The sequence below is a fragment of the Python bivittatus genome, unplaced genomic scaffold, assembly GCF_059951505.1.
Source record: "Python bivittatus isolate LINGU-HERP-01145 unplaced genomic scaffold, Pbiv_v1 ctg000020_np1212, whole genome shotgun sequence".
Classification (NCBI taxonomy): Eukaryota; Metazoa; Chordata; class Lepidosauria; order Squamata; family Pythonidae; genus Python; species Python bivittatus.
In genome coordinates this window covers 109,274,755-109,293,996 of record NW_028277030.1, presented here as the reverse complement: position 1 = coordinate 109,293,996, position 19,242 = coordinate 109,274,755, and the positions used below count along the sequence as shown (strand labels likewise).

The window sequence follows — 19,242 nt, the reverse complement described above, 5'->3', positions numbered from 1 at the left end:
ACAACAACAACCCCCAGTGAGGCATTACCTTTATGTGGTTGTGGGGCTTGTGTGCTCTGAGGAGGACGAGAGCTATGCCAGAGGTTCAACCATACTGGACATAAGTAAAAAATGACAAAAAATGGAAGAGGTACAAGGCCACAATAGCAGAGCAGGCCATTCTTCTTCCCGGATTGCTTTGCATGGCCTAGCCTTCATATCTACATGGTTCTCCTATTCTGGCCTTAATAGCAGTACCTACAAAATATTGTCACAGATCACAGAAGACTTGCAGGGCCCCATGTGGCCCACGGGTTACATGTTTGAGGCACTTCATTTATAGATTACAATGGCTGGATTCATACAACACAATATAATGATGTATTATATTTTATATATAGGAAACATTATATAATAATAATACCCCCAGTGAGGCACTATTTTGACGTGGTTGTGGAGCTTGCATGCTCCGAGGAGGATGAGAGCTATGCCATAGGTTCAGCCATACTGGACAGATCTCATCAGAGAAGAAAGAGGGTCTCTTGCATAAACAATATGGTGACATGTAATTTATAGAAAGTTATACCAGATTGGTCATTGCCTGGGTCAACAAGGACCATGCTAGGTGTTCTAGTTCCTGGACATCTGGTGACAAGTGGGCTCTCAGGACTGTTGGCTGAGCAACCAGGGCCAGCAGGACTACTGGAAGAAAAGTTGTTTACCCATCACAAATATACGAAGACTGAAAACAAAGAAATAATGATCTGCTATTACGAATCAAGTCCAACAAGAAGAGGATATCTGAAAAGAACACACCAGTTCTGGAAAGAACAACAACTAGAATCAGAAATAACAGAACAGAGGCTAGCAGATCAGTATTGATTTAAAATACAAAACAGAGTATTCACAGAAGTAGAATTGGAAGAACTGCAAAGGTCTACCTAGGGCAAAGAAATCGAAGCCTTGCCAGAAGTAGCTCAGACTGTAGAGGCAAACCAAGGGGAGTTGGCAGTAGAGGAAGCCAGCATAGCTATTGAATCATTTTCATTCCCAAACCTGGCACCCTCTCCTCTGCCTTCTTCTCAGAAAGAACAAAGCTCTCTAACTGAAAAACAAAAAGAACTGAAACAAAAAATATATGGGCATCTAGAACAGCACAAAAACAACAGAATAAGGTTGCTTGCACTGAAGCATAAGCACCAACTCACTGAAAGAAACAAACCAACTAATATACAGCACGGTTCATTTATAACTGAATACCTTGGGTGCAAAATCACAAACAAGAAAAAAAGCTAAACAGGGTACCACCAAAATGGAAGATCAGGTTGGAAAATAATATTAGCATGCTAAGATCAGATGCAAGCAAGCTAGAACGGATAAAAGAAGCTGGAGAACAAGAAAACCAAAGAATACCTGATCAAGGAAGATCACCTAACAACAAAGAAGATCAAAGAAGCACTGGAAATAATAAAGCAGCAAATAACAGCCATAGTCAAAAAGATCAGCAGACATGAAGCTCAAATTACACACTATAGACAGAATCTCCAATTTCAGTCGAATCAGAAATGTTTCTACCAATCCATCAATGGAGAGACGGCAGTGAACCAGTCAACACCTGAAAAAGAAGAAACAGTGCAGTTCTGGGTGCAGCTATGGGGCATCCCAATTAAATGCAAGAATGGATTTTTTGTTTCTTCACCTTTGAATAGTCACAGCACAGACTTTGAATCTCATGTAAAAGAAAATGCAACAGAATAAAATCCTGTACTTTCTAATACAAATAAATGGAAATATGAAAAAAAATTGGAAATAGAATATTCAGGGACATAAAAGTAAAAAATTATCACAGCTTATCCACAGAGTAAAAACTTACTCTTTATATGCTAAGTGGCTCAGATCACAGACATCCCAATACATTGCATTATAGAAGAATATTTGGATAGCCCTGTTACTTCTTATTTTAAGTGCGGTAATTTAATGCAGATGGCCAAACTGCTTTGCTCATCTATATTACTTTTTCATAGTTTATTTTTTTTCAGTATTTAAGTGTATCCTGTTGTTAATTCCACAGTGATGGTAGGCATCCCTTAGTAGAACAAGAAGTAGGGTATCTTGGTTAGGTCTTCCAACCTTGCTTTAGGCATTTGGGATACTAAGAGAGCAGCATGGGAACGTGGCGCAGGGGTTGCAGAAGGAAAAGGGAAATTGTCTTCCTGTGCTGCCTCATTGTAATTTCAATGCTGCCAAAATTATTTTAAGTCGATGACAGACATTTAAGATTTGATAGCCTTTTATCTATGTTAGCTAATATTTTTGCCTTCCCTCTCCGTAAATCCATCTGAAAATATTTTGCTGTTAGAACTATGTTTTTATAGTTAAACTGCATGTTGGTAGGCCTATGAATACTTGCATGATTATCTCACAAGCAGAGGGGTGAATTAAATATATTATTTCTTCTCATTTAAATAATCTGTTTTCACATTTTATTGGGAAAAGGATACTCTGCACTGCACTCTGTACTACTACTATTAGGAAATATAGGAAATATTATGCTTATTTTAGCATTAACATAATCCTTGTTCTTGCCAAATTGTTTTTACAAGTGTGAAGGACATTTCCATAAATTTTGTGGGTAGAGATTAGGGAAGGAGCACTGTCATCTCGTCCTTTATCTTGGAGAGACTTAAAAAAAAACATGTTTTGCTTTGTCTTAATACATGAATTACATAACTGGTCTTGGGACATTTAAATGTTTCTTTTGGTTTTTTTTTTTAGGAAAGTTTGAGCTTATCAAGTAAGCTTGATCTTGTCATGTATTCATTTTTTAAATTTCTTGTGTCACTATTTTTGTAGTCTTGCCAAATGATTCTGTCAGGAAAAGACTTTAGGTTGAACATCCAGAATGCAGCAGCCACACAGTGCTGGGCACTTCTAGGTTCACCCATGTTACACCTCTGTTGCGTGAGCTGCACTAGCTCCCAGTTTCCTTCTGGGTGCAATTCAGGGTGCTTGTTATCATCTCTAAAGCCCTACATGGCATGGGACCAGATTATTTACAGGACCACCTCTCCCTGATAGTATCTGCCCATCATATGAGATTGGATAGGGTAGGCATGCTCCAGGTCCCTTCTCTGAAATGTTGGCACCTACTGGAACTTTATAAGTGTGCCTTTTCCATGGCTACTCCTATCTCGTAGAACACCCTTGTCCCAGTGATCTGGAGGCCCCCACCCTCCAGAAGGCCATCAAGACCCGGCTTTTTACCCAGGTACTGGGGCAGAGTGAAGGTGTCTGGAGTTGTTTGTTGGGGCATCCCAGGAGGATGACTGAGGCACCAGGTTTTTGTTTTATGGTTTTGTGGTTTAATTGTTGCTGTGAGCTGCCCGGAGTTGTGCTTAAGATGGGCAGCCATGCAAATTTTTTAAATACATACATCAGAAATTCCTTTGAAAATTCCTGCCTCCTTATCTCATATGGTTGGCTGGGGGCATAGGGTGTGAATAATCTGGCCCTTGGCCTGGATTCAGTTTCCAACCCCAGTTCTGTTACCTAAGGAATGGAAGAACATTGTGTCCAGAACTGAGAGTCATCAACGTGTGTTGCTGATCCCACCTTTAGTTTGAAAAGATTTTTCACCTTACTATAGGAGTAGGCAACCAGGTATCCTTAGATGTTTCCTATTAGCCCTAGCCACCAAAGGATTGTGAAAGTTGTTAGCTAACCTTTCACAACCTTTGGACTGCAACTTCTTTGGCATAAAGGCCAAGATTTAGTTTTTTGGTGGCAAGTTGGGGCAGTATTTCAAAAGTGGGACCAGGACACAATACTAGGTTTGATTTGATTTCAATACATAATTATGTATCATTAATTAAAATAATTATATACAATTAATTTTATTTCTCATGTATTGATTAGTTTCCCCTACCATCTTATTAAAAATTACCATTTTAGAACAACTTGTCAGAAGGAAGGGCTCCTTCTGTTCAAGGCTTTGGAGGATTATAGGTTATGAATCCCAGTGTAGAAAGTTACTGGAAATAGTAACAAGCAAGTAGACAACCATCTGCAGTGGAGGGTATGATCACTTTAGGTAGCTTTTTAATAGGGAAGGATGCCTAGTCTATTTTGATTTTCATCTTATAAAGCATATTAAATAAAACAAATGTTTTAGAAGTCACACGTCACATTTACAAGGGAAAATATTCTCTCTAATGTTCAAATCAGGATTCAAATCATGTTCAAATCAGGATTAAAACTATTTTTTGTTCTTTATAAAATGTCCTATGTATTTTATTTATTTTACTTTACTTACAACCTGTACCAATCTCAAAGGATTCTAGATGGTATATAGCATCAACATGAAAGAAATAAAATAATAAAGACAATATTGAAAATCAGACTCAAAACTAAAACATGATATAACCATCTGTAATCAATCAACTGGTCTAAGGCCTGTTGAAATAAAACACATTTAACTTGTTTATAGAATTGAAATGACATGGGGCTGCATATGCTTCTTGCGGAGGTTTTTCCACAAAGTGAGGGCTATCACAGGTAAGGCCTGTCATCCCATCCCTGCCCCACACTTCACAAAAAGAGGGGACATTCAGCAGGAAATTACATGCCAGTTCACCCTGGGGCAATGCCACCCTGTTGAGAAATAAAGATGGTAAATTACTGTGATTGGCACATCCTTGAAACCAAAATCAGGGAAGGTTAGAAATCAATCAAATACTATCCAGCACTGCTGGGTCCAGCCATGGTTTCCTGAGGCACAGCATTGCCTCCTTCAAGGCAGTCAGCATAGCTCCCTCACTCAAAAATGAATTAACTGCTGCTTAAATCCACTAGTGGGCCACCTCCCAAGAGGGTTTAACCATCCAAGGGGGACATGGATCTAATGCATAGATGGCAGCACTGACATCCCCAAGGACTCTTCCCCTTGCTTGAGATTTATAGGCTCAAAGTCCTCATGGATAATAGAGCAAGACCCATCCCCAGTCAGTTCTCTAGGACTTGTCCAGTCAGAGTCCAAATCTGAATGACTTTATCTGTAAGGTTCCTAGAATATTTCTCACAGTGGCCCTTCAGGTATTCTTCTTGTCCTTTGGCCCCCATGAGAGATCAGGTTACCTTGAAAAGGGCTGCAAACCCAATAACAGCAGAAAAATAATGACTTTTTGTTGCCCTTATCACCACTCTGTAGGCCGTAACATGGACTCGTACACATCTTCAGTCAGAGTCATCTTTTCCAGCAGCACTTTATGTGCCTCTTCTGTCTCTCATATCTACATCTTAAGTCATGCTCTGATTCATTTTCAAAGCTTGGATTTTGTGATTCCGAGTGAAGAAAATCTGCTTCATACAAATATGTTGTAGGGAAGGAAAATAAAACTTTAAGGAACCTCATTTCCTAGAGTTGGGTTTTTTTTCCCCACTTTGTTCCAGAATGCACTCAATGTTTCTGTTTTTTTCTTCTTTTAATGTAGCACAATGTGTCATTTGTTCTTGAAGGCTAGCAGTGCTTAAAATGTCATCAACCAAGTATTCAGTGTCAATATCAAATGGGTTGCATACCCAGTTGCATTTCTATCCTCTGAAATATAGCAGTCAGAGTCAAGATTTGTTTTGTCCAAGTGTTCGATGATAACATTTTTTATGTCAGACAATTCAGCATTTTCATCTTGCAGAAGCATGTTTTATGTTGGGTGAAAAAGCATTTTTGTTACCCTTTGTTTTCTTAGTCCACAGTTTCAGCTTTCCTTTTTAAGTGGTCAGCTTCTCTGTTAGCCCAAACACTGTTTATGACTTGTATTGAAATATTCAACTTGAGTTCTGCAAACTATCTATCTGAAAGATAACCTTGTTTCATTATCCACATACTGTAAATATGCGTACACATTGTGTTATTGTTATTTGAAAAAGGTAACTGTTCAATTTCCTTGCTGAATTCATTCCCAAAATTTATATTCACCATGGCTGTAACTGATGTGTGATTTTTTTTTTTTTTTTTTGCTTTGCAGTTTGCCAAGCAACATGATAAGAACAAGAGTGTCTTGTTGTGCAGAATATACAGCTTTATTAGCTGGATTGTCAACTCACTGTCATTTCAGTTATTTCATTTCAAAAAAGCTCCGTTTTTGCCATCAAAGTTCTGTGTTCAGTTTCAAGATGCCTTTTAGATCATTCTACTTTAGTATTCATTACCTGGTACTTCACCCCAGATCTCACACTGTGGCTTAACAATTCCATGATCAATGAGAAATGTGAAACTTTGTATAAAAAAAGCCTCTTTGTACTGATATTTTACCATATTTTAAGGTTATACAACTTCAATTTTGTTTTTTTAAAAAACTGCTATATTCACTACTTAGACTACTCACCTTTTCTGCATCTTTTTTACATACAGCAACCAGATTTTCCATACAACACAAGCACACTATCATACAATAACTAGATGCACAACAAGATATAATAACTAAGCACACAGGGAAGCAAGTCTATTTATATTACAGTACAGAATTTTTCGGCAAGGCCACTGTGAGTCAACAAGAAGGGAAGAGACAGATGTTGAGAATTTGGAGTGTGAAGAAGAAGAGATGACTCTCAAAGATAGCAGGAAAGTTGTTTATACACTCAGGTCAAATTTGCCTCTTCCTTTCCAGTAAAGATCTACTTACTGCTGTTGAATCAGCTCATTTCAGTTCATCATGAACCCTGTGCTTAAGCATGCTTCTGTAGAAGGAAATTTCAGTTTATCAACAGGACCATGGTGTCCCACCCTAAGGCTTGGGGACCCATTTTTGATTTTTGACTTCACAAGTGAAAAACCACTGAGTTAGGCATACCAACTCAGATGTAAAAGTTGGACATATTTTTCTGCCGTGGCCCCGCCCTTTGGAACATCATTCCCCCTGAGATTAGATTGCCCCCATCCCTGTTGGCCTTGAAAACCTGGCTTATGCTCAAATCTGGGGCCCTGGATATAGGTTAGATCTTGTCTCTTGGGTGTATGGATGCTAGGTAGGTTAGATCATGCCCAGCTGCCATTTGTTTTTATTTTTGTTTTATATTATGTATTGTGTTTTTATTTGTTTTATTGTAAGCCACTTAGAGTTACCTAAAAGTGATATGGGTGGCTATATAAATTGAGTAAATAAATAATATTGATATTGTCATAAATATATGTGGTGGTGCAGGCAGTTATGTATGCTCCTAGAAGAGTACATATTACACCTCTGCTTCGCAAGCTGCATAGGCTGCCAGTTTGCTTCTGGATCCAATTCAGGGTGCTGGTTTTGACCTTTAAAGCCCTTCATGAGGGCCAGGTTGTCTGAAGGACCTCCTTTCCCTAATCACATCAGCCCATCCCATTAGATCCGGCAGGGAAGGTATGCTACACATTCCATCGGCCAGGGACTTATGCATTTGGTGGGTCCAAGGAGGCGGGCCTTCTCTGCCGTGGCTCCCTCCTTATGGAACATTCTCCCTCCTGAAATTAGGCTTGTCCCTTCCCTGCTGTCATTTAGGAAGTCCCGCAAGACCTGGTTGTGTCATCAGGCCTGGGGGTCTTTGGGAACTGGAGACATTCTTAGGTGGCTCCATTGTAACTGATATTCTGCTCTCTCTGTGGTGTTTGTATATTTTAAAACCTAAATTTTTAAAAAAAGTGTTTTTATTTTAATAACTTTTTATCTTTTTTAGCCTGTTTTTATTCACTTGTTATTTTATTAATTGTTGTACACCACCCAGAGTCATTTTGTGTGAGATGGGCAGCTATATAAATGTGATATATAAATAAATAAATAATATTCCATTAAAGCCTAGGATTCAAATACATATCTGTCTCCCCCCACCTCTTTTCAAGTTTATGGTTTTAACATAAAACATAATGTTCCTCATAGAGCTAAAATATTCTGAAGTAGTTGTCTGTTGAATGTGTAAGTGCTTCATCAATTATTTAAGTCCATCTATTAACATCCAGAAGAAAAAATTGTCCTATATTCTGACTGGAAAGGCTATTATATTCAGTTGTGTGCAGTAATCACCCTTTTAACCTGGTATATCAATTTCTAGTGGCTTTGGGAGTAGACAGGATGAAGTTACTAAGATTTGGTTCACTGTGGCGCAGACATGTAAAATATTTTATGCTTGCTTTTGCCCTCTCTTATGAGATAAGAAAATAAAGTAGTGAGACTCCAGGAATTAGTACAAGGCTTCAAGCTGAAGGATTCAGTCTGGAAATCTGAGTGCAGGCAATTTGTTTACATTTCCATATCGAACAAACTTTCCAAATCAGATCAACTTAATTTGATAGTTTGGTTCAAAGCTGACCTGAACTGTGCATTCTGATTTTTTGTCTATAGTACTGAAGATGCTCCTGCTTTTTTATTTATTCTTTTTTTTCCAATTTGAAGGAAGAAAAAAGGAGAATAATATAGATGGCAGCTGCTGTTGTGTATGAAAAACAAGTTTGACCACAGGACATATCTGTAAAATGTGGAAACTGTGGTAGAATAGCTGCTCCAGTGCCAGTTGGATAATATTTGAAGAAAGTGGTCACTTGGACAAAAACTACTTACTTTGCTTATTGTCTACCAGTGATGGTGGTGTTGAAAATAACCATGGCAAATCATTTTGTCTGTATGATGGTTTTCTTCAATGACAGCTGAGCGGGGGTGAAAACAGCTGCACCACAGCAGTTTCCATACTGTTATGGTAATTAATGAATTTAACCTGAAATAGAAGTTTTAGCACCATTCCAGTTCAGCTGGCTTAATGTCTGCACATGAGAGAAAATTATTTGTCCTGAGGGGCTGTCTAGAAACTGTGCAGACAGGACAGTCTAGTAATCCACTAGAATATAAACAGTGAATATTATTCAGTAAATCTCAGAGTTCTAGAATGCTGTTGGCTCCAAAAAAAGTATGTGAAAGAGCTAATCTATTGGATCCATTATATGAAATTGAAATATATGCTATCAAAAGCTAATGCTCAGTTATGATAGTGGTTTTTCTTGTAATAAGCTCAAATTATCCATTTTAGCGTGCTACAGAGGTTTAAAGTTAATTTAATTTAATTCATTAAATTTATATACTGCCTGACACCCAGTGACTCTGGATCAAAATGCAGCTTATTCTGCTGTTCTTGCTAAAATATCCCATAGTCATCACTGCCACAACAATAATTTGATCATGCATTCCTGAGATAGGCTATATGTCTAGTTCCAAAGTGTTTGCATCACAATTTAGGAGGCAGGAAAACTAGGTACTTTTTTGAAACCTCAGAATTGATGTGAATGCTAATGAGTGTAATTTATAATTTATATGTTGTCTAATTTGGGTATTAAGAGGAGGTTGGCAGTCTAAATAATATAGCTTATGATGGGAGGTTGGCAAGTTGGACTTAGCTATGGCAACATGTCTTGTCTTTAAGGGATCATATATGGCATATCTGATTGGAATGCATTATAGCACTAGAAAACATCTACAGTTAGTAATGGTTTTATATATATAAAAACATAAGAATACTGCCTATAACTACAAACGATACTTTTCATGATGTAACACCATTACTAAATGGAATAAACTATATTTTATTTGGCTTTAGCTACTGTTGCCTTGCTTCCTTCATTATTCAAAAACTGAAAAGTGTATTTCAATTACAATACATTACATAAAGCAGAAGCCTGGTTTAATTTGGTTTAATTTATATTTTTCCAGGAAACAGTTACTCAAATAACCTTTGTTTGTAGTCAACATTCTCAAATGAATGATTCTAGATTACTGATTTACTGGATTCCCTAGGGTTTGTTTGACCATTTCTACATGACAGCAGTTTGTGTGTGAAATGTTTCTGCATCTACCACTGATAAGAGTATGTAGAAGCTCCATGCAGATAGCCTGATTTGCTCTATGAGTGTAGTATAGTTATTATTTTCTGCCTGGGAAAACATCTGTGAGCAGCCTTCACATGAAGGAAGTATGACACAAGAAGTTCTCAGGAAAGACTGTCACTACTGAATAAGTCTGGGAAGAAACATGCTGGTGTGACTTTAAAGATAAGTATATTTGTTCATGTTGACTAAAATTTCTTAGGATATTTGTTTACTTACTTACTTACCAACCAGGCTTTTTATGACAACTTTTGAAAACTGTTCTGTGAAGGCAGTATACTGCAACTAATTAAGACAATAAAACAAAAAACAAATTGCAGAACGTAGCAAGATATTATTGGAGGGAAATTTGTACTGTATACTCAGAAGCAAATATGCTTTTCAGAATCCATACAAAAAAGAATTAGGAGCTAACAAGCAGAATATCCTTAGTGTATGTCAATATCCTGCATTTATCTCTTGGTGGGATGTGGGCAACAATTTCTTGACTTGCAACTCTCCATTAGAATTCCTAGCTTGCATAGAATAATGTGAACATACTTGTGGTAAAACTCTGCATTGGTTGTGCTTGTGGTATATAGGCCAAAATGTGTCAAGAGGTTGAAGCCCTAATTTATATCTTCTTTATCCTATTAAAAAGCCACAGATAACCAAAGCCATGATGAATATCTGTGGACCCATCTGGTGACAGTCATGGCATATGGAAGATTGTTATTTGGAATTTAAGAGGAGTAAAAGATGAAGAGCATGAATTAACAAATGAAATGAAAGAAAGTAAAATACATTGTGTGTTTCTGAAATCAAGAAAAAAGGGAAGAATGTAATATATTTGAATGAAGATGGTTTGTAGAGTATTTCCATGCATAGTGCAGGGAAGTGGACATATAGGTATAATTATGACTGAAAAGGTTAAAATATTAGGCAGGCAATAAGAAATGGAGTCAAGTGTGTAGGAAAGTAGAAATCTGTGGGTTGTTGATAAGCACATGTTACATTCCAAGGAAAGGTGATAATGGAAAAAACAAAGATGCATTTTAGGAAAATGCATTAAATGGTCTGAATGAATACAATCCATAGGAAAAAAATTGTTCTGTTAGATGAGATGAAGAATGAACGAACTAGAAATCAGTGAGAATTTTGACTGTTTGGAAAGTATCTGCCTAGAAAAAGAACTGTTTCAAATAATAGTTTAAGTCTGTCAATATGTTCACATAGCAAAGAAATGTATATTGTTCTAAAATCATTATTAATTTAATTGTTTTGGTGAAAGATTGAGAGAATTAGTGAAGGATATAAGGGTGAAGAAAGGTTATCAATGTGGAACAGACCATTTCTTAGTGGTATTTGATCTGAGAAGAAATAGATTTGGAAAAAACATAATCAGAAAAATGAGGGAGCATAAAACAGCTATAAGAAGAGGTTAGTTCAGTATGAAAAAGTGATAGATTAATCTCCCAACAAAAATGCAAGGAAAGTGTATGTAGGGAAAGAGGATGTGGAAGTAACTGCTTGGAACAGATCAAAAAGGTTTCTGTTACAGAGTGCCACAGAAGTGTGTATAGCTACAGTAATGGGAAATATGAAAAAGAATGCTTAATAAAACAAGTAAAAGAGGACATGGATGCAAACTTTTGTTGATTTTGAGAAAGTGTCTGATAAAATACGTAGCCCTGAATTATAGAATGTTTTGCATGAATCTGGAGTTGAAGTTAAAGTATGTGGGATAATAAATGGATACTTAGGGAATGGTTCAACATTGAACAGGGAGTAAGACAAGTTTGTATGATATCCCTTGGATGTTTAATGTTTTTACAGATAAATGTATAAGAAATTTTGTTAGAGATGTGTTGGTTGGAGATGTGAATGTACTTTTCTGTGCGGATGACTCCGTGCTGTTGACTGGGAACCCAGTTTGCAGTACATGTAAGATAGACCGTATGATGTGATGAGGAGTATGGATCTGAAAACTAATCTAGGTGTGTTTTCAGAAAAGATGAAGGAAACCGTTGCAAGGTCTACATTAATGATGGAAGTAGAGCAAGTAGATGAATTTGTATACAGTACCTCATGTCTGTCACTATTTAAAAGACTATTCTGTGATTTAATGGGGTCACATGATATGAGGCAGCTTCTGAAAAAAAATTTTGAAGCATAAGAGGAAGAAAAGTTTCCTAAGGTATGCTAGGTTCAGACTTTGACTATTTAGGGCTATGTCTCTTTAGAAGTTTTGGATTATAATTCCTGTATCCTTAACCATATTTATATTCTGAATTAAACTACGGAGGTATAGTGTGAAGCCAAATTGCTTACCCATGGATTAGGGCTTGAAAAAAATCGATTGAACACATTGTTTCATTCTTAGAAATTAATTGTAATGGTGTTTTCTGAGCCTAAGAATGAGATTGGACATTTGCAAAACATTGTAGAATAAGAACAGATGGATATTCTATTCATATCTCCTAAATGGATAGTTACAGTGGGGCAAAAAAGGATTTAGTCAGCCACCAATTGTGCAAGTTCTCCCACTTAAAAAGATGAGAGAGGCCTGTAATTTTCATCGTAGGTATACCTCAACTATGAGAGACAAAATGGGGGAAAAAAATCCAGCAAATCACATTGTCTGATTTTTAAAGAATTTATTTGCAAATCATGGTGGAAAATAAGTATTTGGTCAATATCAAAAGTTCATCTCAATACTTTGTTATATATCCTTTGTTGGCAATGACAGAGGTCAAACGTTTTCTGTAAGTCTTCACAAGGTTTTCACACACTGTTGCTGGTATTTTGGCCCATTCCTCCATGCAGATCTCCTCTAGAGCAGTGATGTTTTGGGGCTGTCGCTGGGCAACACAGACTTTCAAGTCCCTCCAAAGGTTTTCCGTGGGGTTGAGATCTGGAGACTGGCTAGGCCACTCCAGGACCTTGAAATGCTTCTTACAAAGCCACTCCTTCATTGCCCGGGTGGTGTGTTTGGGATCATTGTCATGCTGAAAGACCCAGCCACGTTTCATCTTCACTGCCCTTGCTGATGGAAGGAGGTGTTCACTCAAAATCTCACGATACATGGCCCCATTCATTCTTTCCTTTACACGGATCAGTCGTCCTGGTCCCTTTGCAGAAAAACAGCCCCAAAGCATGATGTTTCCACCCTCATGCTTCACAGTAGGTATGGTGTTCTTTGGATGCAACTCAGCATTCTCTCTCCTCCAAACACAACAAGTTGAGTTTAGACCAAAACATTCTACTTTGGTTTCATCTGACCATATGACATTCTCCCAATCCTCTTCTGGATCATCCAAATGCTCTCTAGCAAACTTCAGATCGGCCCAGACATGTACTGGCTTAAGCAGGGGGACACGTCTGGCACTGCAGGATTTGAGTCCCTGGCAGTGTAGTGTGTTACTGATGGTAGCCTTTGTTACTTTGGTCCCAGCTCTCTGCAGGTCATTCACTAGGTCCCCCCGTGTGGTTCTGGGATTTTTGCTCACCGTTCTTGTGATCATTTTGACCCCACGGGGTGAGATCTTGCGTGGAGCCCCAGATCAAGGGAGACTATCAGTGGTCTTGTATGTCTTCCGTTTTCTAATTATTGCTCCCACAGTTGATTTCTTCACACCAAGCTGCTTGCCTATTGCAGATTCAGTCTTCCCAGCCTGGTGCAGGTCTACAATTTTGTTTCCGGTGTCCTTCGACAGCTCTTTGGTCTTGGCCATAGTGGAATTTGGAGTGTGACTGTTTGAGGTTGTGGACAGGTGTCTTTTATACTGATAACAAGGTCAAACAGGTGCCATTACTACAGGTAACAAGTGGAGGACAGAAGAGCCTCGTAAAGAAGTAGTTACAGGTCTGTGAGAGCCAGACATCTTGCTTGTTTGTAGGTGACCAAATACTTATTTTCCACCATGATTTGCAAATAAATTCTTTAAAAATCAGACAATGTGATTTGCTGGATTTTTTTTCCCCATTTTGTCTCTCATAGTTGAGGTATACCTATGATGAAAATTACAGGCCTCTCTCATCTTTTTAAGTGGGAGAACTTGCACAATTGGTGGCTGACTAAATACTTTTTTGCCCCACTGTAGCTCTCACTTTATTCAAGAGAAAGTTAGAAAGAAAATCAAAGGCATTAAGGACCACCAGCCTTAACTTTTTGCTGATAAATGCACATATCCAGTTTCTAAGATTCTATAAACTCATCCCTTTTTCCTTGCAGTAAACCTGATTAACAAAACCTTATGAGAATCAAGCCTTCTTAGTGTCCATTAGAGGGTTTGACATTAATTAAACACCAGTGCTTCATACTGGTGTGCCATTTAGCCAGTTAAATATTTTATACCAACTGCTGCTTCTACGTCATATCAAGAACAGCCCATGTATAAGAAAACACTGTAATAAATCTGCAGTGAAGAAAGAATGCAAAGATTTTCACTCTCTGGGTATACCCAATACAGATTGATCTAATAGAATACTGGAGTTAATCTCTAGCTCTCTTTGCAGTCACTTTTGCCAGGTAGGCAAGAAGTTGAGGTGGAGCACATGAGCCTGAGGTTTTGTCTTTTCATACTGGAGTAAATTCTAGAGATAAAACAATAGTTAAAACAAGTCACTATTTGTTGGCCTTGCCATGCCTAGAAATTACCAATAAGATTGCTATTATGCTATACATTTTTAGCTGCTGATGAAAAATAATACATAATGCTTCCACTGTTAAAGATAAAATCTGAGAGAGTGACCACAACAGATTGAAAGCGTTGAGGGAGCTGCTTCTTAGGTTGTAATATTCTATTCTTATAAATGCAGGTAATGATGGTTCTGCTGTTTAAATATCAACTAGAAAAAAATATGAGCCACAAACCCAGTGAGTTTGTAATAGATGATCTAGTATGGTTTCAAAGAGAAAAATGCTTTTAAAGATGGATTTATTCTGTAAATATCCATAAAATGGGTCCTCATAATTTCCATTTGGAAAACCTGCAATTTTTAGACTAGATTAAAAACAGGAAGACTAACCCTTTGCTTATGCAATTCAGTACACATTTCATATTGATGTATGTTTCTTATCCCTTCCCAATAATGCCAGAAAATCATGTTTTGTGATGACAGTATTTATTATTTCTATAAATGTTTTAGCTATTGAATTCCTAACAATGGGTCATTCTAGTTATTTTGAGCTACAGGTCCCATCTTCCCTGATCATTTGCTCTGCTAGCTGTGGCTCATTGGAGTTACAGTGCAAAATATTTGGAGGTGGGTTCCAATAATTACCAAGATGGTTACAACAGAGTATAATTAAGGACATTATAAACATTCTTTTGGTTGCCCAACTCTTCTGTTTGCACTTTAAGATATAGCTGGGATTGATCCAGGCCTGTTTTTGTGTGACTTTTAAGCTGTCTTTCTGGGTTTTGAGACATTTTAAAAACAGTAATGGAAGCAATTTGCCTCACAGAGGCATAAAAACTGCATTTAAATTGTTTTGTTTCTTAATGATAGAAGTGTACGGTTTAGCTAAGTTGCATGCATTGTCAGTGTTCTCTCTCTGGAACAGATATTCGTGAATCACGATTACACTTGCATGGAACTCTTGGGCTTTGTCCTGTTGTATTCTGCTTTTTCAGAGTAGTCCTTATGAATGTTTGTGACCCATTTAAAGACGTTGCAAATAATCTAAACTTCATTTCTCACTAAGAAATTTACCTAGGCTGAATTATACCCCTCAGGCACTTTTATATATAATCTTTTCTGTCAGGAACAGCTGTACTGAAAAATTCTCAGAAAGTTTTGTGATTGATCACTTTTAAGTTGCCATATCTAAATAATGCATAAATAACACATAACATGGGATAATTGAGATTATTGCATTTGTGGAAGACTTAGTTACCCTGAAGGTGGCCTTCCTATTCACCTTTCACCTGAAGCAATTTGGGTTTTTTAAGCCATTAACAGGCCTCAGTAAGTACTGAGTATTTGTGATATCCTCTGACAAGTTTTTCAGAGCTCTTGTAAATCCACTTTCTTGAGTGGAAAGGATCATGTCAGCTGTGTCCTTAAATAGCATCATCAAATGTCTAATTGTATCAAGACTTCAACTACTGTTTGTCACCGTCTGAAATACATTCTTTATTTGCAGTCATCAGACAAAGTTCTTTTAACACAATAATCTTGCCAATGTGCACCATTTGTAATTGCTGTCATCAGATTTTCCCAAAAGATTAATAACTTCACTCTTATACAAGTCTGCAAAATTATGGGTACTTGAACTTTCTTTCTTTACAATCAAAATTGTAGACTGAGGAATTATATGGTAGGAATCCAAATGCTTGGGCTGAGCTTGCCTTTTCTAGAATAAACAAATTCTATCTCATTTTGCATGCCTGTAGTGTATTATATTGTCCTGTATAGAGTTGACATATTTTTAACTAATGACCAAATCAAATACTGAGTTGGCTATTGTGCTATCCAGCGCAGGTTCAAGATAAAATAGATCTGTATCATAAATCTGTTTTTTTATAAACGTACTTATAAACATGCAGAATATAAGCTAGCTATATAGCATTTGGTGAAAAGGCAAATGCCTCCTTTTTCCATTACAGTATGCAGTTCCATTAATACTTAAACAGTTATTAATACGTAATCAATAGACCATTGTAATAACAATAGCTTAGCATGTGCTTTTCACTATTAATCCTTTCCAATGCATTTGTTAAACTAGATGTTATGATATGGCTTATAATTTTCCATGTAACTTATTTTAAATTAGTTAAAATATTTAAAAGAGATAAGCATACAAGAAACATGTGTATTGTATACTTTGTCCACATACTTCTCTGATTTCTCTCCTTTAATAGCCTGTGACCTCTTGGATAATAGAAAGGGTTCAAGGTATATTTAATTGAAAATCAGATACTGGTTCAGTTCTGAACTGAAATGTCCAAGTTGCTATATTTTAATTAAGAAAAGTGTTAAGAAAGGAAACTATACCATTGCTTATTTTTAACACATTATTTATTTTTCTTAATATTTCAGATGTAAGTTGAATATAAAGTAGTCCTTTATTTACTCTCACAATTTTCCAGTCATTCTTTTCCTTTTCTTTACCTATTTTAAAATTCATAAATCCTATATAGTTTAAAGTAGTGATTCATGTTGTTTTTAATCTTATAGCACACTTCTGCTGATGGATATTCTGAATCTCATATACAACCCACAAAATCAAGTAGCCGACAGAATATACCACGTTGCAGAAACTCAATCACATCTGTAAATGAAGAGCATCCTCACATTGGGAACTATCGCTTATTAAAAACAATAGGAAAAGGAAATTTTGCTAAAGTGAAGCTGGCTAGACACGTTCTTACAGGTAGAGAGGTAAGTTTCTTTAGTCTAGGCTTGATAACAGTATTTATTATTTATTTTATTTGCAAAATGTGTGTCCAATATTTTCATTGTTGAAAATAAAATCCAGTGTACTATATTTTTTCTTGCTGTCTCCAGTATACATATTTGAACTTTGTTCTTGAAAATATAGCAGCTTTGTTAATACCATATGAAAAATGATGGCAGCAGCTGTGTGGGCAGAATTTGGTCTACCACTATATTTTTGTAAAACAGTGAATGGAAATTTTTAAAGTATGGTGTGGGTGGAGGAGGAAGAAAGGGAGAATTCCTCTCTTAGCCTATTTATCCCTCTTTTTCCTGATTAGATTTCTAAATTAGAAGTAATCCCACTCAGGAGAAAAACAAAGTGAAAAGATTCAAGACAAAAGCATGCCCATAAATTTTTTTAGCTCTTTTCCTATATAGCCATATTTTCCTTTAAATAGCCTTGAAGCATGCCACATTATAGGAAAGAAAGTATATTTCTCAACTACTGTTTATGTTGTGTCTAGCTGTATCTTTATAAACAGTGAAGTATACAGTGGGGCAAAAAAGTATTTAGTCAGCCACCAATTGTGCAAGTTCTCCCACTTAAAAAGATGAGAGAGGCCTGTAATTTTCATCATAGGTATACCTCAACTATGAGAGACAAAATGGGGGAAAAAAATCCAGCAAATCACATTGTCTGATTTTTAAAGAATTTATTTGCAAATCATGGTGGAAAATAAGTATTTGGTCAATATCAAAAGTTCATCTCAATACTTTGTTATATATCCTTTGTTGGCAATGACAGAGGTCAAATGTTTTCTGTAAGTCTTCACAAGGTTTTCACACACTGTTGCTGGTATTTTGGCCCATTCCTCCATGCAGATCTCCTCTAGAGAAGTGATGTTTTGGGGCTGTCGCTGGGCAACACGGACTTTCAACTCCCTCCAAAGGTTTTCCATGGGGTTGAGATCTGGAGACTGGCTAGGCCACTCCAGGACCTTGAAATGCTTCTTACGAAGCCACTCCTTCGTTGCCCGGGCAATGTGTTTAGGATCATTGTCATGCTGAAAGACCCAGCCACGTTTCATCTTCAATGCCCTTGCTGATGGAAGGAGGTGTTCACTCAAAATCTCACGATACATGGCCCCATTCATTCTTTCCTTTACACAGATCAGTCGTCCTGGTCCCTTTGCAGAAAAACAGCCCCAAAGCATGCTGTATCCACCCCCATGCTTCACAGTAAGTATGGTGTTCTTTGGATGCAACTCAGCATTCTCTCTCCTCCAAACACAACGAGTTGAGTTTAGACCAAAACATTCTACTTTGGTTTCATCTGACCATATGACATTCTCCCAGTCCTCTTCTGGATCATCCAAATGCTCTCTAGCAAACTTCAGACGGGCCCGGATATGTACTGGCTTAAGCAGGGGGACACATCTGGCACTGCAGGATTTGAGTCCCTGGCAGCGTAGTGTGTTACTGATGGTAGCCTTTGTTACTTTGGTCCCAGCTGCTCACCATTCTTGTGATCATTTTGACCCCACAGGGTAAGATCTTGCATGGAGCCCCAGATCAAGGGAGATTATCAGTGGTCTTGTATGTCTTCCATTTCCTAATTATTGCTCCCACAGTTGATTTCTTCACACCAAGCTGCTTGCCTACTGCAGATTCAGTCCTCCCAGCCTGGTGCAGGTCTACAATTTTGTTTCTGGCGTCCTTCAACAGCTCTTTGGTCTTGGCCATAGTGGAGTTTGGAGTGTGACTGTTTGAGGTTGTGGACAGGTGTCTTTTATACTGATAACAAGGTCAAACAGGTGCCATTACTACAGGTAACAAGTGGAGGACAGAGGAGCCTCTTAAAGAAGTAGTTACAGGTCTGTGAGAGCCAGACATCTTGCTTGTTTGTAGGTGACCAAATACTTATTTTCCACCATGATTTGCAAATAAATTCTTTAAAAATCAGACAATGTGATTTTCTGGATTTTTTCCCCCATTTTGTCTCT

General features: G+C 37.4%; 1 protein-coding gene across 7 annotated transcripts in view; it reads left to right on the top strand.

The window, feature by feature from the left end:
- Window positions 1–19,242, top strand: part of MARK1 (microtubule affinity regulating kinase 1) — a 79,393-nt gene that overhangs the window by 17,562 nt on the left and 42,589 nt on the right. For all 7 annotated transcript variants that reach the window (XM_088146470.1, XM_088146461.1, XM_088146448.1 and 4 more), the window contains exon 2: window positions 17,039–17,242. In XM_088146470.1, the coding sequence (XP_088002596.1) occupies window positions 17,039–17,242 (204 nt within the window). The remainder of the gene's footprint in view (window positions 1–17,038; window positions 17,243–19,242) is intronic.